At 30.7% G+C, this 26,907-nt stretch overlaps 5 protein-coding genes across 9 annotated transcripts in view; 3 read left to right on the top strand and 2 right to left on the bottom strand.

The window, feature by feature from the left end:
- Positions 1-11,289, top strand: part of scalloped (TEA domain transcription factor 1 homolog scalloped) — a 166,248-nt gene extending 154,959 nt beyond the window's left edge. For 3 of the 4 annotated variants that reach the window (XM_011064987.2, XM_011064993.2, XM_011064969.2), the window contains 5 exons: positions 2,457-2,609; positions 4,967-5,182; positions 5,774-6,003; positions 6,077-6,311; positions 6,627-11,289. In XM_011064987.2, the coding sequence (XP_011063289.1) occupies positions 2,457-2,609; positions 4,967-5,182; positions 5,774-6,003; positions 6,077-6,311; positions 6,627-6,740 (948 nt within the window). In that variant the 3' untranslated portion in view covers positions 6,741-11,289. The remainder of the gene's footprint in view (positions 1-2,456; positions 2,610-4,966; positions 5,183-5,773; positions 6,004-6,076; positions 6,312-6,626) is intronic. The other variant, XM_011065002.2, reaches the window with a different exon arrangement.
- A 1,555-nt stretch (positions 11,290-12,844) lies between these two features.
- Positions 12,845-16,081, top strand: ArgRS (arginine--tRNA ligase-like protein). The gene is made up of 8 exons (XM_011065012.2): positions 12,845-13,165; positions 13,295-13,444; positions 13,545-13,773; positions 13,888-14,312; positions 14,400-14,541; positions 14,629-14,891; positions 14,977-15,169; positions 15,251-16,081. Exons 1-8 carry the CDS (start codon positions 13,115-13,117, stop codon positions 15,823-15,825), a joined length of 2,028 nt encoding a protein of 675 aa, XP_011063314.2. The 5' UTR covers positions 12,845-13,114; the 3' UTR covers positions 15,826-16,081.
- Positions 16,082-16,609: 528 nt separating this feature from the next.
- LeuRS (Leucyl-tRNA synthetase) lies at positions 16,610-22,499 on the top strand. The gene is made up of 16 exons (XM_087404517.1): positions 16,610-16,766; positions 17,130-17,339; positions 17,462-17,668; positions 17,752-17,913; positions 17,986-18,227; positions 18,340-18,565; positions 18,631-18,849; positions 18,937-19,390; positions 19,458-19,608; positions 19,675-19,945; positions 20,014-20,273; positions 20,349-20,580; positions 20,668-20,922; positions 20,994-21,209; positions 21,347-21,578; positions 21,647-22,499. The coding sequence occupies exons 1-16, from the start codon at positions 16,764-16,766 to the stop codon at positions 21,862-21,864; spliced, it is 3,558 nt and encodes a 1,185-aa protein (XP_087260643.1). The 5' UTR covers positions 16,610-16,763; the 3' UTR covers positions 21,865-22,499.
- A 308-nt stretch (positions 22,500-22,807) lies between these two features.
- Positions 22,808-24,164, bottom strand: LOC105145473 (betaine-homocysteine S-methyltransferase). Its single transcript, XM_011055056.2, has 2 exons — positions 24,054-24,164; positions 22,808-23,967 (listed from the first exon to the last, which is right to left on the bottom strand). Exon 2 carries the CDS (start codon positions 23,949-23,951, stop codon positions 22,998-23,000), a length of 954 nt encoding a protein of 317 aa, XP_011053358.1. The 5' UTR covers positions 23,952-23,967; positions 24,054-24,164; the 3' UTR covers positions 22,808-22,997.
- LOC105151353 (fidgetin-like protein 1) lies at positions 23,956-26,878 on the bottom strand. Of its 2 annotated transcripts, XM_087404518.1 has the most exons (3): positions 26,503-26,878; positions 25,982-26,420; positions 23,956-25,798 (listed from the first exon to the last, which is right to left on the bottom strand). In XM_087404518.1, the coding sequence occupies exons 1-3, from the start codon at positions 26,688-26,690 to the stop codon at positions 24,647-24,649; spliced, it is 1,779 nt and encodes a 592-aa protein (XP_087260644.1). In that variant the 5' UTR covers positions 26,691-26,878; the 3' UTR covers positions 23,956-24,646. The 2 variants fall into 2 exon arrangements, with proteins under 2 accessions (XP_087260644.1, XP_011063331.2); XM_011065029.2 differs by having other exon boundaries at positions 23,956-26,420; positions 26,503-26,877.
- Positions 26,879-26,907: the final 29 nt, after the last annotated feature.

Raw genomic sequence — 26,907 nt, 5'->3', positions numbered from 1 at the left:
AATTTTGTAACATCATATCGTTTTTATATAATTCGAGAGAATTAAATATATCCTAGATTAAGTTGCTATGAGTTTGACAAAAATGAAATAATGAAAAATATATATTATGAAAATTATGACAGGAAGATCCCGAAAATCGTGAATATGTATTATAACTTGATCGCATTTCACAAATTTTTTCTAACTTTAGCTCGTGAGAATTGAGATTATTTCATTTTAATAATAGAATTATCAATAAAAATACAGAAATTTTAATAATGTTTACCGTACATTTCTATTTTCAATACATTTAATATTTCATTAATTGCAAAGAACTTTCTTTACTGGATTTCTCTACTAATTATCTTATACATAATAAATTTTATTAGCATGTTAACAAATAAAATTAGTTGCAGAAAAAGTTAGTTGCTTTTATACTAAAATCGTATAGAAGTAGGTCGCTTATATAACGAATGATTGTATTACTTTTTTGCTTTATTAATTTTTCTATCTCATACTTATTGTTTAATTTAGTTGAGCTATTACCGTCAAGTAAAAAAAATGTATGGTAATTAAATTCATTTAACGTTGGACCTTTTTACTGAAATTGTTGTAGATTTAGTTTCAATTTATATATGTATTTGCTCAACGTCAAATCGTAATCATTATAATCTCATTTTTAAGTTTAAGACAAATGTCTTCCTAGACAACTTTAACTTTTAAATGTCATAAGTTTAAAATGAAAATTTTATTAAAGCAGAGTCCATGCAAAACTAACTGAGGATTAACATTTTTATTAACTATTTGTAGTTCCATGGTTCTCTCTCACACAATCCGGGGTGAGTTTTTTATTTTCAACTATTTCCAAGTTAGGAATACACTATTGATGTATACACATCGACAATTTCATTAAACAAAATTCGCCTGCAAATTGATCGAAAAATCCGTAGGTAATAGGAACAGCGGCGTCGGCTTTTCGGAATACTCACCCTGTGTATTTCGAAGCGAACACGCGAGGGGCGTAAACAACGTCGAGAGCAAAATGTAACCCGTGATTTTCGGTCGCACCGTCGGCTAAATTCTTTATTGCTCGCATCGTTACGCGGGCGGCGCTTCATTCCGGTCGACCGGCACTCGTAGTGACTCCTCCATTACGGATTTATGAACGAAATTGAAAATCCCCGTGCTCTCGTGGGAACGAGGGTGAGAAAGAGAGAGAGAAAGAGCGAGACGAATGGGCGCGGGAATGAATCGGTGTGGGACTGGATGATGGTGGTGGCGGTGGGCATGGCAATTTTCCGAACGTCACGGCAACGAACCACCTCTCGTTCGCCTCGTCAGCGATTTTCGGTCGGGCGCTGATTAAAACGACGGCTTTCCGATAAAAGCGCGCCGAATTCCCGCGAATTTCTGTTGCAACCGAACTCGCCGCCGCTGCTGTTGTTTCTGCAATCAACTGCACTGCGTGATCGCGATCGATTTCATCGCATGCGGTGCGACCCGCGATGAACGAGGGACCGGGGAAAAAAAAATATCAGGGGGAGGTGGGAGATAGGGAGAAAAAAAGGGACGCTGGTAATCGCGCGTTCGGGAGCGGTAAATTGATTCGCATCATTGAGAATGTTACGAATTTATCCGCCGACTATTGATTGATATCGCGAGTCCCAAATGTCTCGAATTTTTTGATTTTTCGAGCCACATTGCGTTTGTCCTTCCACGAAGTGAATAATTATAATTTTTTTTAAAATGCGCACTACGATTCACGGAAATATTGCGATTCAGAAATATTGAAAGATTGATCAACGTATAAATTTTTGTATTAAACATTTTCACAATTTTGTTTTGATTATATACATATACATACTTCATTATTTTTTTTTTCAGCAGTTTATATTTTTACGAGAAATGTATTAATCTGTTAATTATTTTGTAAAAATTAAATTTTGTTTAGTAGTTCGAAGTCGATTTATCTTAATCCTAATCAATTTATCCTAATCAATTCGTTAAGGTACCAATAACGTTTTTTATTTTAATTCAACGAGTTTCTGCTTTCTTAGAAATAATATATGTGTATTCACAATTCATTTATACAGATGTAGAAAATATAAATTTGTAAAGATACAAATATTAGAAACTTGATTTTTGTCGAAATATTTTTAAAAGAGAAATCTATTCTGAGTTAAAAGATTGACTGAGTTTAAAGATCGCTCCTGAAACACGTGTTAACGCATTCAGAGAAAAAGATAGACATAGTGGTGACAACTATACAAATATTATACGTTTCCTATATATATATTCTAGTTCTCATCACTATAAAAAATATTTTTTTTTCTCCGAGTGCACATCTGTATTAATGTACCAATCTAAAATCTATCTAGTCTCGAGTCCTCGTCGTAGTCTAGAAAGGGGATCATATATTGATAATGTGATACCATATCGTCTGGCATTGCGTGATAATCGGTCTGGAAATTTGTCAGGATCATGCCGCCAAGGAGAAGGCGCTCCAGACAATGTCAAGCATGTCAAGCGCCCAAATAGTATCAGCTGGAAGCGCGATACACAACAAGATGCCCCTCATGGGCGGGACCCTTGCCCTTCATGCTTCCACCCCTGTCTCCTATCCCGGAGCGGTAAGTCCTGATCTCGGAGAACCCCTTGAGACATTTTTTTAAACGGTCTTTCTCTTCAAAACAGCCACGAGCTTTAGGGTGAGACGACTCTATAAAATGCGAATTAATTAAGTTAATCACTGCACTGGTGATTTCGCATGACGAATCGCTTTTAAGTAAAACAAACGGCCTCAATCTCTCTCGCTTTTATAATCATTGCATTGACTTTTAAATTGTGAATTTTCTTCAATCGACATTTTTACATATAAAGCGCTATACTCCTTATTGTTGTCAAAGATCGATTTTTACATAAATTCTTAGTGAAACTTTCCAGGTAAATATTTTAAAGATAACTTTTAAAATAGTTTATTTTCAAAAATTATATAGGGATTTTTTCTTTAAATGGAATCAAATTTCAGGCGATGAAAGAATTTGTACAAACGATAAATGTTGATTGTTTAAATATAAAAGGTAAAATGAAATTTTTATATGTGACACTAGTGACTGTTATATAATGTAATTTTAAAACGAAACAGCAATAGAAATTCATTCCCGATTTATATTGATTTATATGATGTCATTCATATAATATCGATAGATTGAAAGCCTCGCAGGAAAAACATAAAATATCGTCTTTGACGAATTTTATTTTTATTATCAGCATTGCCGATTTGGCCTCTTCTTTTGAAGTTTGTGATTGTTTTCAAGCGCTTTGCTCGATAACCGCTAATCCGCCTATCGAAGGCAATGTCCATGGTTTGTCGACTGACCTATAAATTTTTTTTGTGTCTTACGAGAGTTTGAGATAATACCGTGTAATTAAAATGTGTCATGCCAGAGATATTATAAATGGCACTAACATTGCACTTAGAGACAATGTGCATTCGCAATTAATAAATCATTTGATCTCAGTAAAAATATTCAACCTTAACTTTTGCATACAATGTAATATTAATTTAAATTATAATATATTACATTATAATTTAAATTTCTGTGACCATTGTTAAATATGTTAAATATATCGAAGATACATTTGATGTTGAAACAAAATGATATATCTACGAACAATAATTTGTTCAAAATTGAAAAAAATTGCTTTCGTATCTTTAGATTGACTTAACTTGCTTCTAGACTGAAAAGAGTCTGTAATAACTATCAAATGTTAAGTGAAATAATGTCACTCAAACGTTCGGCTAATATAACCAAAAATAATTTTTATTTTCCCAAATATTCAATAAGTATTATCAAACATAATAATATAACCAACTGTTTGATAATTCTTATTAAAGAAAGAAAAATTATTATATTAACTGAACATTTCATTGGTATTATTTCAACATTTGGCAACTATTATCAGACTTTTTTCTGTGTATCCTGCGTTTTATACAAAAAAAGAAAAGAGGGAAAATAATATTAACTAGATAATATTAATTAGAGGCGGTGAATAGTGTTCCCTTTGTTTCCTTAACTAGATTTTCCGCTTTTTTTGCTGTCATGTTTTGTTCTTTTGTGCTCTTTTTCGCATCTAATTATAAAACAAGAATGAGGAAAATAGCAAGAGAAAGCTGTTTCCGTGATCAATCGTGTACTTTCTTTTCTTCAATGCGCGAAAGCTTTTGCGTTGAAAACTAACCATCCCTCGCAAAAGTGACATCTCCCCTGGCTCTCTGCTGCTGCGCTGCCCCTGGGGGCCCTTGTTGTGTATTGTTGAATTTGTCCATCGCTCTAATCTTGTACATACGTATTCCTAGGCATTACATACCTATATACGACACGTATACATACAAATTAAGTATGTATACGTTACATTTGACATATCTGCATAATAAAAAAATGTTCGTTGTGGCTTATCAAACTGTCTTTCTTTCTCTTTACATAATAATACGATCGTTAGCTTTTTGTTGTTATTGTCGTTGTTGTTCTCTTTTACTTGTTTATTCATTGTTTCCTATCGCTCGTTCCTCGCCCGACGGCTCGATGGCTTTTACGGAAACTTTTTTTTACTGAAATAGTTGTAGTATTATATAAAGATTTACGTAAATACAATCGATTGTTCGAAAAAATTTTGAAAATGCAAGTTAAAAATTTTGTAAAAATTTTTCCATAGTTTAAGAGAAACGGATCTATCAATTTTTTTGCTTAAAACTATCAACTTTCAATTTATTTCCTTTGTATTTACTAGTTATACGATTTTAGCAAAATCGTGTTGTTACGCAAATTTGACTATTATTTGACTATTCGGTAACTAAAGCATCAACTATTCATTAAATAGCAATGAATTAGCCATTATTAATAAACATCAGGCGAGTGGAAATCGACTAATTAATTTAATTGTTAAGAGTATCATCATTTGATACAAATTCGCGCTATACTTTCAGCAATTTTGGCAGCCAGGCCTGCAACCAGGAACGTCCCAGGATGTCAAACCCTTCCCTCAGCCTGCCTACACCGGAAAACCTGCGACAGCGGTCTCGAGTGGTGATTTGGTCCAAGCGCAGCCTGCACCACCATGGGAAGGACGTGCTATCGCGACTCACAAGCTCAGGCTTGTTGAGTTTTCGGCCTACATGGAACAACAAAGAGAACAGGAGATTGTAAGCAGCATCGTAATTTATTAATTGAGAAGATTTCAAGATAGTCTAAATGTATATTGCTTTCTACAAATAAATACTGCAAAATTGTCGTACCTTTGAGAAATTTTTGTCAAGAATAAAAAATCTAGTATATTTATATTTTATTGGTGTCTGATAAAAAAAATATGAAAAATTCTCGTTGTGAAAAAAAACGTAACTTAAATATTATATATCTTAAGTACTTATAATAAGTACTTATAACTTGTATGATATTTAAAGCATTATTATATAGATAATGATTCTTTATTTAATCTCAAATAGTAAGTAGAAATTAAAAATTGTCGCATTGATATAATCAAAATTGCTATATATTGATTATATCGATATATAGCTTGATAATCATGAAAGATTTTAACACAGCAAAAATAATGTTGTAAATATCGTGTGTTTGAATAATCGGCTATTAATGATAAGATTGATTCGTAGAGAGCAAAAAACAGAAAAATTGATAAGACATCCAAAGATTCATTTTCTCAGATAAATGAAGATAATATATAATAATTGAAGTACGTTCATGAATATTCTTTTACGTATGTGAATTTCTTTTTTTAGTACCACAAACACCTGTTCGTCCATATAGGAGGTTCCGCGACATACGCTGATCCGCTATTGGAAGCGGTCGATGTTAAACAGATATATGACAAATTCCCGGAAAAAAAGGGCGGTCTTAAAGAACTTTACGATAAAGGACCGCAAGCAGCTTTCTTTCTCGTTAAGTTTTGGGCTGATCTCAATAGTAACATCCAAGACGAAAGTGGAGTATTTTATGGCGTCACGAGCCAGTGAGTAATGCCTGCTTCTTGGTTACTCAACTCTAGTTTGATATAATATATATATTAAATTTTGTATTAACAGGTACGAGAGCAACGAGAACATGACGATAACATGTTCGACGAAAGTATGTTCTTTCGGAAAGCAGGTAGTAGAGAAGGTAGAAACAGAGTACGCCAGGTTTGAGAATGGCAGGTTCGTTTACCGTATTAGCCGTTCACCTATGTGCGAATATATGATTAATTTCATCCACAAACTGAAGCACCTGCCAGAAAAGTACATGATGAATAGCGTTCTCGAAAATTTCACCATCCTTCAGGTATGTGGACATATGTGTCAATTTTATATATTATAAATAATTCTTTATATTTATTCTTGAATAAAAACTTACAGATCGTGTGAAATATTTCGGATTCAAATTTATTTAAAAAAAAAATTATATTTTGAGTTTATCTCAGTAATTTTAAACTTATTTGTCTTGATTTTACGATTACATCACAAAATTCTATTAGAATATTGATATTATTGTACTTCTTCTTCTTTGTATAAACAAAAAATTAGTTACAAATAATTTGTGCTAAAATAAATGTTATAGAAATACATATTTTCTTACTTTTACCTTTTCTCTTTTCAGGTTGTCACGAACAGGGATACGCAGGAAACGTTATTGTGTACGGCATATGTGTTCGAAGTATCGGCATCTGAACACGGTGCTCAGCATCACATATACAGATTGGTCCAAGACTAGCCTGCTTGAACCTGCTCGCCATGCAGCCATCCACCCCCATCAGTGCCTACCATCACATAAAGATCATCCATACACATATACACATATGATTATATTGTGAAAATACAATATATGCATATAGCAGAGTTCCTCTATTCTAAAGTTATTGGAATCGAGCAATGTTGAGCATTTCTGTAATCTTTTCTTTACTTCTTATTCTTATGACACGAATTGATTGAAAATGTTATTACGTAGTATATTTTGTTCTTATTGCATTATTGTGTCAAATATGACAAAATGGGGAAACAGTAAGCAGTAGCGTAAAAAGAGAAATTTAGTTTAGAGGAATTCAGCTAATTTAGAATAGAAGAACATTTAGAATAGAGAAATTTGATTGTGCGATATGATGCGTGAATATATGAGTGTAAACATGTTTACACTTATACAAAAATATTTTCGCGTCCATAGGAGAGTTTCGATGGAAAATATTCGGTCGATGACATAAAAATTATGAAAAATCATCCTATAAACAGTTGTAAATACTGAGTAAATAATAGATGTTATAATAAAACTTCCTATACAATTATTATAATATTCCATTGCCTACGTTTTTCTTTTTTTTTTGCAAATTTTTATATGCTAATTTTTTCTTATATAACATGCTAATTTCATAAATTTCAATTTTATAAAGAATATTTTTTCTCATTTTAAAGAATTAGTTGTAGAGAAATATTAGAAAATAAAAGAAACAAGTTGCGCGATATTTCAAGAACCGGCTGTGCATGCTAAGAAATTAAATTAAAGATGAAAAATTCTAAGTATTATATAATAAATATTATAAATATCCCAAAAAGAGTTTAATTTCTATTCTCGAACTCGAGTGTTTTGTAAGGCAAAATAAAATTAATGAAATATGTTGCGAACGTTTTCCGTGAAACTCCTTAATAAGGACTCTACACACATATGTACACATATATAATAGAGTACTGGCCAGCCCGAGCTTGAGTTTGATTCAAAATTCACACTTTTAGTAACTTAATAATTTAATTTAATTACACTTTGTGTAATTATCTTGAGTTAATAGATAAAAAATTGATATAATATTAAGAAGAAATTTTTACTTTATCCCGAACAATATCTTTAAAATATCATATAATTGCAAATTTTATAATAAAATAGGAATTAAAAAGTTTTTCATGTATATATTTTATGATCATAATCATTGTCCTATTTAATCGACGTCTCAATAAACCGTCGATTAATCTTAAAAGAGAATCAATTTTAATAAGAGAGAATATATTGTAATGAATTAATTTAAAATCGACAATAAATTTTGGTATAAAACTGCATAGAAAGATATAATTATGCAACAAAAATAAAAAAAAAGAGAAAACAGAAACAGACTCTGATCTCGGAAAGGCATGGTACCTCAATATTTGATTTAGTATTATAGTTTTATTATTATAATTAGACGATATATTATAGAGACTCGAGACAAGAAACATCCACACACAGATATACATATATTAAGTATAAGAGTATATATGTTAAATATTAATGCAATGATTACGATTTACATTGTTATAAATGATCGTGTATAAAGTTATCTAAGTGATTTCTAAGTTTTAAAAGAAATGAAGTTTGACCGAGAGATATGCCATTATGATTTTTTTATGTAATATGAAATACAATATTATATATTGTTTTAATTATCAGATTTATAAATAAGAGACAAAAGAAAAATGAAATATTGAACATTAACATGCGTTTCTTTAAACTTTGTCACAGAACTGCTTTTCGCATCATGCTAAAATTCTTTCAGTGAGATTCTTGCTACAGCGATCAATCTGCAATTGATCATTAAAAAAGAATGATTATTTATATATATTTTTCAAATTTAATCTTATAAAACGCATTTGCTAATATGCAAATCCATTCTGATTAGGCAGCGACACTTAGGTTAAAGGGATGTGTTTGTATTTCTCATAATAATCGCTTTACTTTGTATTCTAAGATCATTTTCTATAGTATTTCTTACTGATGAATGATTTTCTTTACTTAGCGTACTTTGTTTGTTTTTATCTTTCTCTACACTTACAAAGCGATATACCAGATCGATATACATCGATTATACAGATGGAAGGCCACCATCATAAGTTATAGCTATGTGATAGGGACTTTGATTACTCTAAAAATCTGATCTTGGCATTTTTCGATCAAGAGTGTATTGAAATCAATCTTAAAAAAAATTATAGCAAAACATACGGCATTACATTCATAATGACATGGAGCGTTGATATTCAAATTATGGTTCATCATTCGATCTGATTTCAATATCGCTCTCCAAATCTCTGTAAGTTAAAAGTATTTTTCAAAGCACTGATATAAGGGGATACAATAGCTCGTTGCAAAAAAACGTTTCGTACTTAATAATATTATTTACATATTACACAAACATGGACCATAGAGAATGCATACAGAGATTTTTCATGAACTTAGTGGCAATTGTTTAAACGAGTAGAGGACCATATCTTGCAGTTGACTTTATTTAATCACATCTCATGTATATATATATATATATATATATATATATATATATATATATATATATATGTGTGTGTGTGTGTGTGTAATGTGTAATTGCGCACAGGAAGTTTTTACTTATTTTTTAATTCGATCTGTTGTGTGTTCCCGGAACAGGACTTGCCTATCGAGGAGTAAATAGTAACATAAGCAAGAGAAAAGGTCGTGTATATTTTAATAAGATAATATTATTTACTGTATTCTTACTTTAATTAACTTTTACGGAACAAGTGGCAATGTATTTTGATCTCTTTTAGTCAGAAATGTCGCTTTTTATTTGAGGTGAGAAGTGAATTTGCTACATGGGTTGACTGGAGTAGAAAGGAATTTATGTTTAATCGATATGTGAATGTGTTTTTTAACTGGCAGCTTTTATATGTTTTACTCATTGTTACCTTTTCTTTTTTTTTTTTTTTTTCATATAAGCTCAGTGTCTATTTGAAAGTAATTCTCGGAAGAGAGTTAAAAAAAATATTTAAAAATATAAAAGAAAGTAACTTTAATTTTTCTCAATAATATATCTATTTGTATGATCTCCAAAAATGACTCGTGGCAGTATTTCTTTCAAATGGATGCTAGCCAGTAGTAATTCCTTCATCGTTTTTTATTATATCTTTCGTCAATATGTAAATTGTGATTTAGCAAAATCGTTTACACATTAAATTGAAATTGTAACCACGACTATGCTACATATAAATAAGTTATATAATTTTTTATATAATTTTTAATATAATTTTTTTGCAATACGTTGCTTGTCAATAATTATTAAAGACAAAGTTTTTTATTTTGCATTTGCAGTAATTTCAATAAATATAACATGTAATGTTTTTATAATACATATTTAATTATAATTACATATATAATGAACAAGGTAACGTCTCGTGGTTACATATCGAATTGCTTAGTAATACATTGTTTCTAAAAAAATTCCGCAATATTTTTGAAAGATACTCACAGAAATTTGATTCGGTCGTGTAGATTTTTATTTTATACAGAAATTTGAAAACAGAACGAGTATGAAATTGAGAAAAAGGAGCACCGACACTAATATTATTGACATTTACGCGTAATGATTTTAAAGTAAGCGAATTACATTTATAAGAAAAGATTATAAAAATATATATTTATCTATGTCTTCTGTGAAGATAGAAAATAGTACTCTCTCACTCTATATTGATGATATCGAAAATCGAGGCCCGATAAAAAGATACAAAATGCAGAAGTAGATTAAGGAAAAGAAAAAAAAAGAAACAACTTGCACTGTACACAATAACATACGATACGATCAATCGATTGACTCAGATTTGTTAAATATCTTTGTATATATTTACATTGAAGACCATGAGAAATTGTTCAAGTTCCAGCAGCTACATTTTTGTAATAAGTACTCCCGTGAGAAGAGAGAAACTGTTTTGCTTGCAACTCGTTATGAATCCAGTTCCACATTTCGAAATTAAAGTTAAAAAATGCAAAAATATTCTTAATATTTTCATAGAGATTTATTAGTTTTTTACAGATACTTTGATACAAGAATAGATGTTTGATATTTCTTTGTTAACTCTTACTTATTTTTGTTTATCTATGTTAATAACTATATTGCTAAATAGCTGTATGTAAATTATGTATTTACTGAGAAATGAAACAATTACTTATGAATTATTTAATATATTTTATTTACTCTTTGTATTTATAAACAGTTAGATACATAGATGAGTAATTAAAATATATTTATGAAACAGAATATTTTTAATTATGCTTTAAATTCTAAACCGTATATTTACCGTCTCTAATATAATTAAATCGAATTTTATCTCTATGAAAGTATTGACTACGTCTATTCGGTCCGTTAATTCGACAAACTTTCGAAAAAATTTGCATCCTTTAAAAAATTTAATTTATTCATATCCTGGAACTGCCATATCAAAGAATTGAGCTTGATTGTAAAAATGACTAAAAAAGATTCATCAGAGAAAAAAAGAAAACAAAAGGATCTACCTGTATATTATCATAAATGAAATGAAATGAGGATCAAAGTAGTTGTTTTAACGAGTAAATGAAAAAAATAAATAAAATGATATATCATTAAATTAGAGGTTTAAAAATATAATAGAACTCAGTATATGTACAGTATTTGAAAAACATGTTTATAATTTGTATGGAGAAAATAAATGATTGATATAAAAAAGGGACTTTTTTTATTTAGCACCTTTGCCGTATGTCACTCTTCTGAATATATTTTAGGTAATGTTTTTCTCACAAAATTGAATATTTTTATATAGTCTGTTATTGCAAACAACAGATATAATTTGTAAATTGTTGGTACATATAAAATGTAAATATTCCAACTATTGTTTTTGGAGAATCGACTGGTGCAATGAAATCGAAAAACAAATCAATTTTTCTTAAATAATATTACAAATATATATATTTGTTTAATTTTCTGTTTTTCCTTTGTGTCTGACTCTAATCTTAAGCAAGCACAGCCACTGTTTTTTGCGAATTGGCTAAAGCAAAAGAGTCAGAAATAGAACAAACAATTAGCAAAAATAGCAATTAATTTTTGTGTAAGTCGCATTTGATTGTGTTAAAATAGCAGCTTAATATACGTTAATTGTTAATTCCATCGCTGCTAACTTATTTACACGAGCGGCAGTCAAAGCAATATACGAAATCACATAACTCATTTGTCGCTGAAATTGAACAATACTATGAATTCTTCTTAATTTTTCATTTTTTGAACAAAAAATAAGATATGTATAGTCATATTTTTACAATACTCGCTATTAATAAAATTCATTAATAAATTTACAAATTATATTTATTACAGAAAAATGTAAAAACAGCTTCAACTTTTCAGGTTGTTCTCTTTTTCGATCGAATATAATTACAATAGAAATCTTGATTAAATTTGATAAAAACGAATCAACCTTAGAATCAACCTATAGAGACCCTCCACCACCTTCGCCGATTTTAATTGGCGATCCTCTTTTTCTTTTTATATATTATTTTACAGTAATGATTTAATAATGACGTTACAATTTTTTAACGATAATGCCAGAATTAGGAGGAAAGTAACTTTTGAAAAATAACTCGTTATTATTATGCGTTATTCATTTAAAATAGTAATTTGTTTCTTTATTCATTAGGAAATTAAGATGGATAAGTTATAGCAGATTAGAATAAACTTAATTATAGATGTCTTTTAATAATGGAATTTATTGTTGCACTGTTGAATTTATAATATCACGTTAAACCCAATTTTTCCGCCGTTCGGATTCGTTAAACTGTAGGTTCCCTCATGTATTGACAAACTCTAAAAAGTAAAAATGAAACTACTACCAAAAACATATTATTAAATAGAAAAACATGTTCAACTGAGTTAAAATAACTACATAATGCAAAAAATTGGAAAAGACTACTTAGGCTGCATTCCACTTGACGATCGCAACGCTTGCGAGCATTGTTTGTCCTTGTTTAACATTTGATAAACAACAAAGATGAAATAATTCCATGAGTGTTAAGTGGAACGTAGCCTTAATTATAAATTGTATGATTTTTTTTTATATTAATGTGTGTGTGTGTGTGTTGTGTGTGTGTGTGTGTGTGTGTGTGTGTGTGTGTGTGTGTGTGTGTAAATTACATGAATGGAATTTTTGTATTTATTAGGATTACATTTTGTATTTATTAGGATTATTGAGTCACAAACCTATTTTATCGACGGTGCATCTTTTGAAATAAAACCGACTACTGACCACGTTGTTAACAGGGCCTCCCAGCCTCCAAGGTCCTCTTGAAAACTGAAAAAAATTGAAATGCTGTCGAAAAAAGACATGGATTTATTTAACGAACGAGCAACCGCAGCGGTAAACTTTTCTGGCAATTAATTTTTAATATTCATGGATTATTATGTTAGAAATTTATAATAATTTGATACTTTCGATAGTTCAGATAGTTGTGAGGTTATGTGATTTTCATACTGTTCAATATTGCAGGAGAGAGAAATACTCGGTTTAAAACAGCAACTTGAATTGCTGCAACGGAGCTTTATGACTGATATTCCGAGTAATATAACTAAAGAGGAATTCGAGAATTTGCAACAGGAAAATGCCAAATTGACGCACAGGATAACGATACTTAAAAGGGTAGATTTTAAGTGTAGAGAATTTGTATTATTGTAACAGAATTTATTTAAGTTTTTTATCTATTTCGCATATGTGTATTCTTTGTTATAATTTTTTATAGACTGTGGAAATGCAGAGAGATAAACTAGACAATAAGATGGGATTATTTGGAACTGCAGATACAATTAGTATAAAGAACAATGTTTCTGCTGTTTTTCATAAGGCTATCAGTGCTGCTTATCCTGATATACTAGATCCACCAGTAATAGTGACTACTAGCACTAATCCTAAATTTGGAGATTATCAGTGTAACAGTGCAATGCCTTTAGCACAACAACTAAGTAGTTCTGGTAAAAATTGACTACTTAAAAATATTTAATATTTTATTCTCAGTATTGTATTCAATAAAACTTGACGAGAAAAACATAAATTCAATATTATTATTATTATTATTATTATTACAGGTACCAAAGTAAGTCCACGTGATGTTGCTAAAGAAATTATGTCCAAGCTGAAAGTATCCTCTGTTATTGAGAAATATGAAATAGCTGGTGCAGGATTCATAAACATATATCTAAAACGTGAATTTGGACAGTCTGTTCTGCGCAATTGGTTATGGGCTGGTGAAGTTCTTCCTCCATATGTTAAAAAGAAAAGAGTAGTTGTAGATTTTTCTAGTCCTAACATTGCCAAGGAAATGCATGTTGGACACTTAAGATCTACGATAATCGGAGACAGTATCTCAAGATTGTTAGAATACTTAGGACATGATGTGTTGAGACTTAATCATGTAGGTGACTGGGGTACACAATTTGGTATGTTGATAGCACATCTTCAAGATAAGTTTCCCAACTATTTAACCATTACTCCTCCAATTGAAGATCTTCAGGTAATTATATAGTCATATAATGTAGTATATATAGTATAATTACTTTATAAATATATTGATAATTTATACATTTGTGTACACATACAGACTTTTTATAAAGAATCTAAGACTAGATTTGATGAAGACGAAGAATTCAAAAAACGTGCGTACGAATGTGTCGTTAAATTGCAAGCTTTTGAGCCTAATATGACAAAAGCATGGAAAATGATATGTGATGTATCTAGGCAAGGTAAATACAGTAATTAGCTGTGTTGATATAATTAATCATTCAAAAAGAAGAATTAATTAATCTTAATTATTTTTGTATTTGATGCAGAATTTGAGAAAGTATATACTCGATTGGATATCAAACTGATAGAAAGAGGTGAATCATTTTATCAGAAATATATGGAGTCGATAATTCAAGAGCTAGAATCAAAAAATATGCTAGAAGAAGATAATGGGCGAAAGATAATGTGGGGAGAGAAACATGGTAGTGGGGTACCATTAACTATAGTAAAATCTGATGGAGGTTTTACATATGATACGTCAGACATGGCTTGTATTAAGTATCGTATCGAAAAGGAAAGAGCAGATTGGGCAAGTATCATATTTCGCATTTTATAAGCATCTTTATATTCCTAATATATCATTAAATAATTTTATAATTTCTATAATTTTACAGTTGATATATGTGACAGATGCTGGTCAATCTCTGCATTTCCAAATCATAAAAAGTTGTGCCAAAAGGGCAGGTATCTTGAAAAGCTTTCATAGGATGGATCATGTTGGCTTCGGTGCTGTTTTAGGTGAAGACAAAAAGAAATTTAAAACCAGATCCGGTGACACTGTGAAACTCAGCGAATTATTGGACGAAGGTAATAAAACGATTTTAATTATTAATTTGATACTATTACTTCATTTCTGAAAATTTAACTGTTACGCATATTGCATTTCAGGCTTGAAGAGAGCACTGCAAAAACTGAAAGAGAAAGAACGTGACAAAGTATTGTCGCAAGAAGAACTAAAGGCAGCCCAAGAATCGGTGGCATACGGTTGCATAAAATATGCCGATTTATTGCATAATAGAAATCATGAATATGTATTTTCATTTGATAAAATGCTAGAAGATAAAGGCAACACAGCCGTTTACTTATTGTATGCTTTAACTCGAATTCGTTCTATTGCTAGAACGGCGAACATTACAAAAGACGAGTTGCGACAGCGTTCGCATGAAGTTCCGATTTCATTAGAACACGAAAAAGAATGGAAACTGGCCAAAGTATTGTTAAAATTTCCCGATGTAATTCTTGGCGTTACCGAAGACCTATACTTGAATCCGCTGTGCGAGTTTTGTTACGAGGTTTCATGCGCATTTACAGAATTTTACGACAAATGTTACTGCGTGGAAAAGGATCAGTCTGGTGAAATAGTAAAAATAAATATGGGACGTCTCTTGCTCATGGAAGCTACTGCGCTTATTTTAGAGAAATGCTTTAGTTTATTAGGTTTAAAATCTGTTGCACAAATGTAAAAGGATAAGAAAACAAACACCATATATATATATTTACTTTTTTATATTTTATTATATTAAAGTATATATATATACACACACACACACACACACACACACACACACACACACACACACACACACACATATATATATATATATATATACTTTAATATAATAAAATATAAAAAAGTAAATTATAAAGAGTGTGAAACTAATTTATAGTATTGAAATCTAATAAAATCTAATTTAATAAAAAAGCATTATAATATAAAAATATGTCGATTTTTTCTTTTATGCGATTTTCTATATTATTTATTATCCTATATACAAAAACTTAAAAAAATTAATAAATTATATTATGTCCTACATAACATTGATTTTAAACATTAACGTAAATAAAAAATTTATGAATTAAGCGTTTAATAAATAATTTTAATTCAAGAAATTGTATATATAAAATTCGTTTTTCAAGAATTAAATATTTATAGATGAACTTGTTCTTTTTAACTGCACTGATTATTCATTCTTCTTTTCAAGGCACAATTAGATTATATTTGAAACTGCAATACCTATATATGTTTCATCATTATACACATATGTATCGTGTGTGTATCGTGTATGTGAAGTGAACGCGTATGTGTATGGAGGAGTTCCATGTTCCATGCAGTGATGTGAATTCCGGGCCGCTTGCAACACGGTTATTAGCATGAAGAGAGCATAGACGGACACCACGCATGCGAAAATATACACAGATATGGACTCATTGTAGTGTATGTACCTTTTTATGCCCTCTTCATGCTAGTAACTGTACTGTAAGCGGCCCGGAATTCGCATCATTGGTTCCATGCTGTGCTGTTCCACCGTCCACGTTCCACGCCTTGAACTATCGTGCAGTAAACTTTCGTGAACATATGTAATATTGTTACTTATTGCTGTTTGCAATAAATGTAATTAAAATGGTAAATATATGTGATTATTAAATAATAAATTTTGCTATTTTTATCACATATATGTAAGCATAAAGCAAAGTGCATATTTTTATGCAGCTTAACCTATTTGCTATATATATAAAAATAACTATAAATATATTATTTCATTATAAAAATCGGATATATTTTGAACGGTAAAACAATTATTTTTTTATTGCATTTATTACAATTGAACATTATAAATTACATTATAATTTATCTATATCATAATTTATCGTAATTTTCAATTGTCACAAATGCAGTGAAAACAATTATATTATCTGGCCAATTTGATTTATAATAATGTTATATATTATTTTGCATCATTGTTAAAAAAAATATCTTTCGTAATAGACCTCAGAGAGAAAAGGAACCTTTAAAGTTGAATATCTTCAAGAAATTGAGAAAAACATACAAGCGAAATGGAAATTCGCAAACGTATACAACATGGATGCACCTTTAGATGAGAACTCAAAAGATGAAAAATTTTTTGTAACTTTTCCATATCCTTATATGAATGGACGTCTCCATCTCGGTCATGCATTTTCATTATCAAAATGTGAAGTATGTATATGCAATATTTTTAAAATTTTGTTTTATTATTTTTATTTATTATTTTTATATATCTTTTTATCTGTTATACTTGTTTATTTTAAATATACGAATAAATTAATAATATGTAACAGTTTGCTGCTCGATACAATCATCTTTTGGGAAAGAAAGTACTCTTTCCCTTTGGTTTTCACTGCACGGGTATGCCTATTAAAGCATGTGCTGATAAATTAAAGAGAGAAATTGAAACATATGGTTATCCACCCAAGTTTCCTGAAGAAATTGAAATAATAGAGGAAAAAGAGAGTGATGTGCTAAAGGATAAAAGTAAAGGGAAAAAAGTAAAAAATTCTAATAATTTTGATTTTAATAGTATAATAGATATTTTTAAAAAGATGGAGAAAATTATTTATATTAATTTTAGAGTAAGGCAGTTGCCAAGGCCGGTATAATTAAGTATCAATGGCAAATTATGCAAACTCTTGGTTTACAAGATGAAGAAATCAAGAACTTTACCAATGCTACATATTGGTTAGAATATTTTCCACCGCTCGCTATGCAAGACTTACAATCTATGGGTCTTTGTGTAAGATAAAAAGTAGAAATTATTTTTGTATAGGTTTCTTAAGTTTCATATATCTGATTTTAAAATTTCTAGGTGGATTGGCGAAGAACATTTATTACAACAGATGCAAATCCATTTTATGACTCTTTTATACGCTGGCAGTTTCATCATTTAAAATCTAGGAATAAAATTAAGTATGGAAAGAGATATACTATTTATTCACCAAAAGACGGTCAACCTTGTATGGATCACGATAGAGCCTCTGGTGAAGGTGTTGGATCACAAGAATATACATTGATTAAAATGAAAATTCGATGCCCTCAAAAAATTATTAAGTAATATTTTTTTCAAATTATATTATTTTACAATTTATTATTTTTAATATTATTTACAAAACACTAGAATTTTTTAATTCGTAACTAATACTAAATAATATAACTTTTATAGGACTTTTGACAATAAATCAGTTTATTTAGTAGCTGCAACTTTAAGACCAGAGACAATGTATGGTCAAACAAATTGTTGGGTTCATCCAGACATGAACTACATAGCGTATAATTTAGCGTGCGGGGATGTATATATTTCTACAGAACGTGCGGCTAAGAATATGTCCTATCAAGGTTTCTTTAAAGAAGAGGGAAAGATAGATGTTATACAAAAACTCATGGGCAAAGTACTATTTATTCAATGTAGATATTATTTATATTTTCAAAATCTTTACATAAGAAATGTTTATAGGATTTACTGGGACTCGAATTGGAAGCACCTCTCACATCTAATAAAGTGATTTATGCATTGCCTATGTTAACGATAAAAGAAGATAAGGGCACTGGTATCGTAACTTCCGTCCCTAGTGATTCTCCAGATGATTATGCTGCATTAGTGGATCTAAAAAAGAAACAATCACTTAGAGAGAAATACGGAATTGCTGATAAAATGGTGTTGCCATATAATCCAGTAAGTAAATGATGTATAATGTGAATTACTTAATTATAAAAGATTGGAAAAAAATCATGAAATCTTTCACATATCTTTATGTACCAGATTCCAATCATCGAAGTTCCAGAACTGGGCAATTTAGTAGCAGTAACATTATATGATCAGTTAAAGATTCAATCCCAAAATGATAAAGTTAAACTCACAGAGGCAAAAGAAATAGCATATTTAAAAGGATTTTATGACGGCATACTATTATTAGGTCCACATAAGGGCAAAAAGATACAAGATATTAAGAAATTAATTCAAAAAGAGATAATTGACAATGGCGAAGCAGTGATTTATTATGAACCTGAAAAAACTATTATTTCAAGATCAAATGATGAATGCGTTGTGGCTTTATGTAACCAATGGTATTTGGATTATGGAGAGGAAAATTGGAAGAAGGAGACGCTTGAGGCTTTAAAAAATCTCGATACCTTTCACGATGAAGTTAGAAAGAATTTTCTTGCTTGTTTTGACTGGTTACATGAGCATGCATGTTCCAGGACGTATGGACTTGGTAAATGAATTATCACAAATAATTAGAATTATTTTTATAAATATCTTCTTAATTTCAAATTTTTTAGGCACCAAGTTACCATGGGACGAAAATTGGCTGATAGAATCTCTGTCAGATTCTACTATTTACATGGCTTATTACACAATAGCACATTTTTTGCAAGGAGAAACTTTTAAGGGAGACAGACCATATGGAATAATTAATCCATATGGAATAAAGTAAATAAGATTAAAATTGATGTATATTGTATTTATTTGTGATTAACATTTAATCGTTTTTATTAGACCTTCTCATATGACTTCGGAGGTGTGGGATTACATCTTTTTCAAAGATGCTAAACTGCCCGAGACAAATATAAACAAAGCAATTCTAGATCGTATGAGGCAAGAATTTCAGTATTGGTATCCTGTAGACTTGAGAGTATCAGGAAAAGATCTAATACAAAATCATCTTACATATTTTCTTTATAATCATACAGCAATATGGCCAAATCAACCTGAATTATGGCCACAAGGAATAAGAGCAAATGGTCATCTACTTCTCAATTCAGTGAAGGTAATGCAAAATTATTTAAAATGTTTATTTATGTTATGTATAAAATTTTAATTGTTCCAATTACACAGATGTCTAAGTCAGAAGGCAACTTTTTAACACTTGCCGAAGCTATAAAAAAATTCTCAGCTGATGGACTGCGTCTCTGTTTAGCTGATTCTGGTGATTCGATAGAGGACGCTAATTTCATTGAAAATACAGCTGATGCAGGAATTCTGAGATTGTATAATTTTATAGAATGGATAAAAGATATACTAAATACGGATGCTTATTTCTGTCAAAATAATGTTTCACGTGAATTGAAACATTTTCATGACAACGTCTTTATAAGGTACTTTTATTTTTTTTATTTTCTAAAATTATTATAGAACTGAAATAATTTATTTTATGTATTTATTTGATGTAGCGAAATAAATTTAAAAATACAAGAAACTGGTGAAAATTATTCGAAAATGCTTTACAAGGAAGCATTGAGGACAGGATTTTATGAGCTTCAAGCAGTTAGAGATAAATATTTACAATTAAGTCCAGAGGCTAATCTGGATTTAATTAAGAAGTATATAGAAGTTCAAATAATTCTTCTATTTCCTATTTGCCCACATGTTTGTGAATATATATGGAAAGACTTACTTAAAAAAGTAAGTTGTAGGATTGAAGTACAAATATTTATAGATTATTAGATTATCTTGATAAAAATACAGTTTAAATAATATGGTTTATTATAGAATGACAGTATATTAGGTGCAAACTGGCCTGCTGTAGGAGATATAAACGAAATTTTAATAAAATCGTCTCAATATCTCATGGATGCTGCTCATACATTTAGAATTCTTTTAAAAAATTACATGACACCGAAAAAATCTAAGACAAAGAACGATATTACTAACATAGAAAAACCTAGTCAAGGAATTATCTGGGTAGCTAAGACTTATCCTCCTTGGCAAAGTGTCATCCTTGAAACGATGAGAGAAATGTATTGCGTAAGTAGTAACAATTTAGTACATTGTATAATTAACATCGCTTGTACATTAATATTTTTATTATTCTATAGAAAAATGGAAATAAATTGCCAGACAATAAAGTTCTTTCCACAACATTTGCCGGCAAAGCAGAGTTGAAAAAATATATGAAAAGAGTAATGCCATTCGTGCAGCTTGTTAAAGAAAAGATGGAAACTGTTGGTCTTAGTGCGCTGAATTTGACCCTTGATTTTGATGAATTCCATGTACTTGAGACCAACAAAGAGTATCTCAAAAATACATTAGGCGTAAGCATACACTACTAATTTTTGTATATTTAATATTAAACAAGAATGATGAATCTGAGGCATTGGAGGCATCCAAGCGACGTTTCGCAGTCTATGTATATATTGTATATCTACTATATTTTTTTATTTATCACCAGATTCATGATATTGTCATTAAATACACGGACGAAGCTACAGAGAAGACAAGAGAAGAATGTTGCCCAGGTGCTCCGTACATTAATTTTTGTGTAAAGCCAATAGTTCTCAAACCGATATGTATTATTAATCCACAAAGTTGTAGCAATTTATTTGAACTGTCTATGAAAATTTCAACTGCGACAGTTGCAGATATCGTCTTCCACATAGTAAAAGAAAATACACATATAAAAGGTATATGAAAGTTTCTGAATAATTAAATTAGTTTACAATACAGACTCTTTAATATATATTTTGTTCAGATCCTGCTTCAATCGTGTTGTATCGATATAATGATCCGCAACTAGGACCAAGAATTAGGCCAGTAGTAGGAAATATTTTAAAAGGAAAAACTGAAATTCCACCGGATTCTGTATTTAATGTAAATGCAGAAACAGAAAGTATTGAAGTTAGCATTGCAGGTAGCACTTATCCAGTTGGCGAACATTTAATATATATTGATAAATCTTTGAAAGAATAAATAATACATTTTGATCTTAACGATTTTATTATTATTGAGTAAGTATATAATTAATTACTTATGAAAATTTTTTAAAAATATTAAGATATTTAGAATATATTTCATAAAATAGCAAATGTCTACGTTTATTTAAAAAAAGGCTTTATCTTACATAATTCCGTTCACAATTTTTTTCGTATTATCTATATTGCACATGTCAGTATTTCCATTCAAGTTCATCATTTTAAGTTATTTTCTTGACTATTCAATGTTTATATTTTAAAATTCTTAAATAATTAAGAGAATCGATAGAATCTCATCGTACTTTTAAGGCTCTTGAGTCACCATAGCCATATTGAATCCATATTGAATGTGACATCAGAAGCGAAAAATGATACGTTAATTTTAATTACGTGCCATTTATAAATAAAGGCAATTTTGGATAAAACAAAATGATGGGAAATCTTTTAAGTTTTAAAACAATTTAAAAAATGAACAAAAGCTATATTAATTCAATAACGTAATAATAATATATGTATCAAAATAAATTCATGACTATGTTCGTGTGATAAACATATTTGTAATAATCAGTTGATAAACTATTTTTGATGTAAAAGGAATTAAATATGTTAATAAAGTAAAGCTAAAATATTAAATGCCTATTTTACCCAATGCACAAATATACATATTACTGGTATATACGTACACAACAAAAAAAAATTAAAATCGAAAAGTGCTCTATACAGTCAATGCTGAATCTTGATGCCTAATAATGTTAATAATATTGCTTAATAATGATACTTTTATGTGAATTTTTAAATACATTTTATAATTTTACAAATTGTCAATTACTGTCGGATTTGAAACATATTCTTAGAAGCTGGAATTAAAAAAAAGAAAGCTTAAAATTGTTTGAAAATTTAAATGTATAATAAAAAATAAGTCAATATTTATAAACATTAGATATGTATAATATTCGACTTATATTTATTTTCATTTTCTATATACATAACAAAAATTCTATATACATAAAAAAAATTATAAAAATTTCGAAAATATGATACAATTTATCATGCAAAATATGTGTTGAAAAATATAATTTATGTATTATCATAAAAGTTGTGAGATAGCATTCTCGATATATAATCATTAAATTAATGTTTAAACCGTTGATCTACTTTAGCTCTTATAAGTTTTACATCTGTAGCACATGTTCTGCAACATCCACCGATGTAACGAACGCCAAGGTTCAGCCATTCATCAATGAACTCGTGCAAAGTAGGAGCATCTCCTTCCTTGTTCCACCCTTCAGATTCTGTATATTTTTCTCCGCTGTTAGGATATACTACCAATGGTATAAAATCATCTGACTTGTCTCTATTGATGCCTTGGAATAGAGAGGTAACATATTTTGGAGCGATACAATTAGTGCCGATAGCTAATATTTGTCCGGGTGCCGCGTTTTTGTAACACCTCACAGCAGTTTCTTGAAAGTTGCTGCCGTCTGCCAAGCTCTTTCCATCTTTACAAGAGAAGGACAGCCATGCACGCGCATCTGGAAATTCCTTGAGTAGATCGATTATAGCTTCTGCCTCGTAAGCGCAAGGTATCGTTTCCATTGCTAATACATCCACACCCTTTTCTAGCAATGCTTGTATGCGAGGTCTATGCCAATCCATTAAAAATTCTCGCGATACACTTGTACAATACGAACCAGTATATTCCGAACCATCGTGCAAAGAAGCGCCGTAAGGCCCACAAGATCCAGCGATCAATGGTTTTTGGTTCGTCACGTTTTTATTATTCTCTATTTCTTTAGTATAAATCTTTACAGCTTCTTTAGCATAATCGACGGCTTTACGAATGATCTCGAGACTCTCTTCCTTGGTGATGCCTAGATATTTTACAAAACCGTCAATCGTCGCTTGGTACGTGACTGTTCGTATGATATTTGATCCAGCACGCAAGAAATCCAAGTGAGTGGCCAAGATAGCCTCCGGTTTCGTTACGAGGTAACGTGCGGCCCATAGAGGATCACCATCGGTCTCTCCACCTGCATTGATGAATAGTTGCGTGGCCCCACCTTCTAGCACTTTTATCTCCGACATAATCTTTTCTTCTTTTCTAATTTTACAAGTTTAATTTTATGTATTAAGAGACCAATATCGTATAATTACACGAAAATTTGACTGCGATAAATACAAGTATACCGTAAATGCAAATATATTGCGTGCTGTGCTTCGCAATAATACAAGGAGCTGATTCAATGCGCGGGTTTTATGCGTTGAAAAAAAATGTCTGGCGAAACGTTTTCGATGATGCAATAGTAGATGATGCAACTAATGGATTATATAACGCCCCTTTTCATCCGAACTTCTTGTAACTTTTTTCATTGAGAAAAAAATGAAAGAAAGAAAAAAGATAAAATATTAATATATATTTTAAATTATACAATTACACGCTTTTAAAATTACACAATATACAGGATTTTATAATGGTAAATTTGAATGATTAGCAAATGATTGAATTTGCTATAAATCAATTGCAGGTTAGTTACAAGGCAGACTGTTTGTCTGCTTTGATAAATATTTAATTAATAGCTAATATTTTAATCAAGATGTAATAATTAGAAACGAATTACAATTCTTACTAAAAAGAGAATTTATTTTTGCAAAAAATAATGTATTTATTAGAAAACTTGAAGTTATAAAAATACGAATTTCTTTTCGGTAATTTATAACATTATTATTTATAATATATTATTAAGATAAAAAATATAATTAAGTTATTTGCACATATTGCATTACGTTTTATAACTTTGAGCAATGCTAGAACCATAAATACGATTCCATTCGATATAAATCTTTAAATCTGACTGAGACACACTGGGTCGCACGTTGATTAACGCCTGTTCAAAATCACTGTTTGTTATGTGTCTCACTTCCTCCATTTTTATATCTTCAAGTTGATTGAAGGGGATGCTCCGGATCGGTTCCATACTTGCTTCCTTACAGAGATTAGTTACATCAGCGCTGGAATATCCCACCGATTTCTCCGCGATTTTCATGATAGCTTCCTCATTAAGATCGTGATTCACCGACATCAATAAATTATTTATTATCTGCTTGCGCGCTTCGAGTTCCGGCAAAGGAACATACAACCTTTTGACGAGACGTCTTCTTGCCGCCTCGTCCAGCTCTTGCGGTCGATTGGTTGCACCAATGATTAGAATACGATCTTCCTCAGATGTTGCCGCGCCGTCTAGCTGCACCAGGAATTCCGTCTTTAGCTTCCTGGAGGACTCGTGCTCCGTCTCCGAACGCTGTGTCAACAACGAATCGATCTCATCAATGAAGACGATGGACGGCTGGTGAACCTTGGCCACTGCAAATAACGCGCGTACCATCTTCTCACCGTCGCCGATCCATTTGGAAGTCAGAGAGCTCGCTGAAATTGAAAAAAATGTAGATTTGCTCTGCGAAGCTATGCATTTGCCGATGAGAGTCTTTCCTGTTCCGGGTGGGCCGAACAGCAAAATCCCCTTGGGCGGGCTACGGAGACCCGTGAAGATATCCGGTCTCAACATGGGGAACACTACTACCTCCTTGATAATTTTTTTTACGTACTCGAGTCCTGCGATGTCGTCCCACGTTATCATTTTACTTGAATCCATGATCTCATTTTTTATCAACTCGATCATATTTGGATCAATGTTCTTCAGCCTTTTATCCTCTACTTCTTCGTTCGATTTACCTTGTAGCGTATTGTAATTTTGCGCCGACTCTTCCTTATCGCATTTGAAAGGACAGACGAATTGAGAATTAGCCATCCTTCGGCCGCCCTTCTTTGGCACAGACTTGTTCTTCTTCATCTCTTGGATGTATAATTCGTCGTAATTGGCGCTTCTAGAGGAATCAAAATCGATTTTTTGCATATTGGCGCTTTCACTGATAATCTGTGGAGGAACAGTTGGTTTTAATTGTAATGCATGAGGATTTATTGATCTGTACGAGCTTTTATCATTCATATTATTATTGCTTAACTCAGGAGGCACTTTTTGCACAAATCTGTCCAAATTCTGATAAGAAGATTGACCATTTGTTTGTACTTTGGAAACATTCTGTTTGGCGGAACTTACATGCTTATTAAAATTTCTAGAAATGTTTGTGAAATGTATAGATATATTTTGTTCACTGTGTGTGTTAGGCTTCAATGAAAGTTTTTGACTTGAATTCTGAGTAGAAGCTGTTTGTAACTGCGAACAGATTTTTATACTTCTTTCTATGTCTTTCTTCTTTGAGTAATTCATTAGTTTCTCTATATCCCTATCATTGTAAGATCTTTCTTTACAAAGTAGAGTATTGAGCTTCTGACAAGTCAAAGGTTTTATAAAATTCAATGTAGTGTCTATATCTTCTAACGTCCATAATTCTGACTTTAATAGATCATTTTTTGTGTCCAATATTTGAGATTTAATTTGTTTCCAGTAATTGTTTACTCCGTTCTTATTCTTTATCAGGCTGTGATGATCTTTAAGACTCTTTCGAAGCAGTACAGCTTTCATATCTTCTGAATCGCTGTACAATAATAAAAAGATAAAAATGTATGATAAATTTAACATAACAGAAAAATATGCATGTATGAATGTATTTTACTTACGACAATTTTATTATATCTTGCTTCACAGCAAGAGACTTGCGTTTAATATCTGCGACATCGAAACAGTCCTTGTCTTTTTTTGAAAATATCAGAGAATCATAAGTAGCTAAAATATCATTTTTCTTGTCTTTCGAATTTGGTGGAGTACACTGTGCATTTGCACCGATAGAATCTGTATGTCTATTCATACTTGATATACATCGATTCAAAATTGAAGAGGAGAGTTAAATTGAATAATTATCAAGATATAATAATGTATCTAAAGGTAGCTTTCAAGAATTAACGTGATATAAATATCACGTTTCAACAAGTTTATTTGGTTAAGATTGAATATCTCTACATATGTCAATAGAACACCTGTTGCAGCATAAAATATTGCGTATAGAGAGCACACTCCCGAAGGCA

This window comes from Acromyrmex echinatior, chromosome 3 (assembly GCF_024713525.1).
Source record: "Acromyrmex echinatior isolate Ae372 chromosome 3, ASM2471352v2, whole genome shotgun sequence".
NCBI classification, from domain to species: domain Eukaryota; kingdom Metazoa; phylum Arthropoda; class Insecta; order Hymenoptera; family Formicidae; genus Acromyrmex; species Acromyrmex echinatior.
This window is presented reverse-complemented; position numbering and strand designations above follow the sequence as displayed.

Coding starts and splice junctions, on each gene's coding strand:
- ArgRS (XM_011065012.2), top strand. CDS start 13,115: ATGCTGTCGAAAAAAGACATGGATTTATTTAACGAACGAGCAACCGCA. Junction 14,313..14,399: donor CTCCAATTGAAGATCTTCAG/GTAATTATATAG, acceptor GTACACATACAG/ACTTTTTATAAAGAATCTAA. Junction 14,542..14,628: donor ATGTGATGTATCTAGGCAAG/GTAAATACAGTA, acceptor TATTTGATGCAG/AATTTGAGAAAGTATATACT.
- LeuRS (XM_087404517.1), top strand. Junction 19,609..19,674: donor ATTAATCCATATGGAATAAA/GTAAATAAGATT, acceptor CGTTTTTATTAG/ACCTTCTCATATGACTTCGG. Junction 20,581..20,667: donor GGAAAGACTTACTTAAAAAA/GTAAGTTGTAGG, acceptor GGTTTATTATAG/AATGACAGTATATTAGGTGC.
- LOC105151353 (XM_011065029.2), bottom strand. CDS start 26,690: ATGAATAGACATACAGATTCTATCGGTGCAAATGCACAGTGTACTCCA. Junction 26,421..26,502: donor CAAGATATAATAAAATTGTC/GTAAGTAAAATA, acceptor ATTATTGTACAG/CGATTCAGAAGATATGAAAG.
- LOC105145473 (XM_011055056.2), bottom strand. CDS start 23,951: ATGTCGGAGATAAAAGTGCTAGAAGGTGGGGCCACGCAACTATTCATC.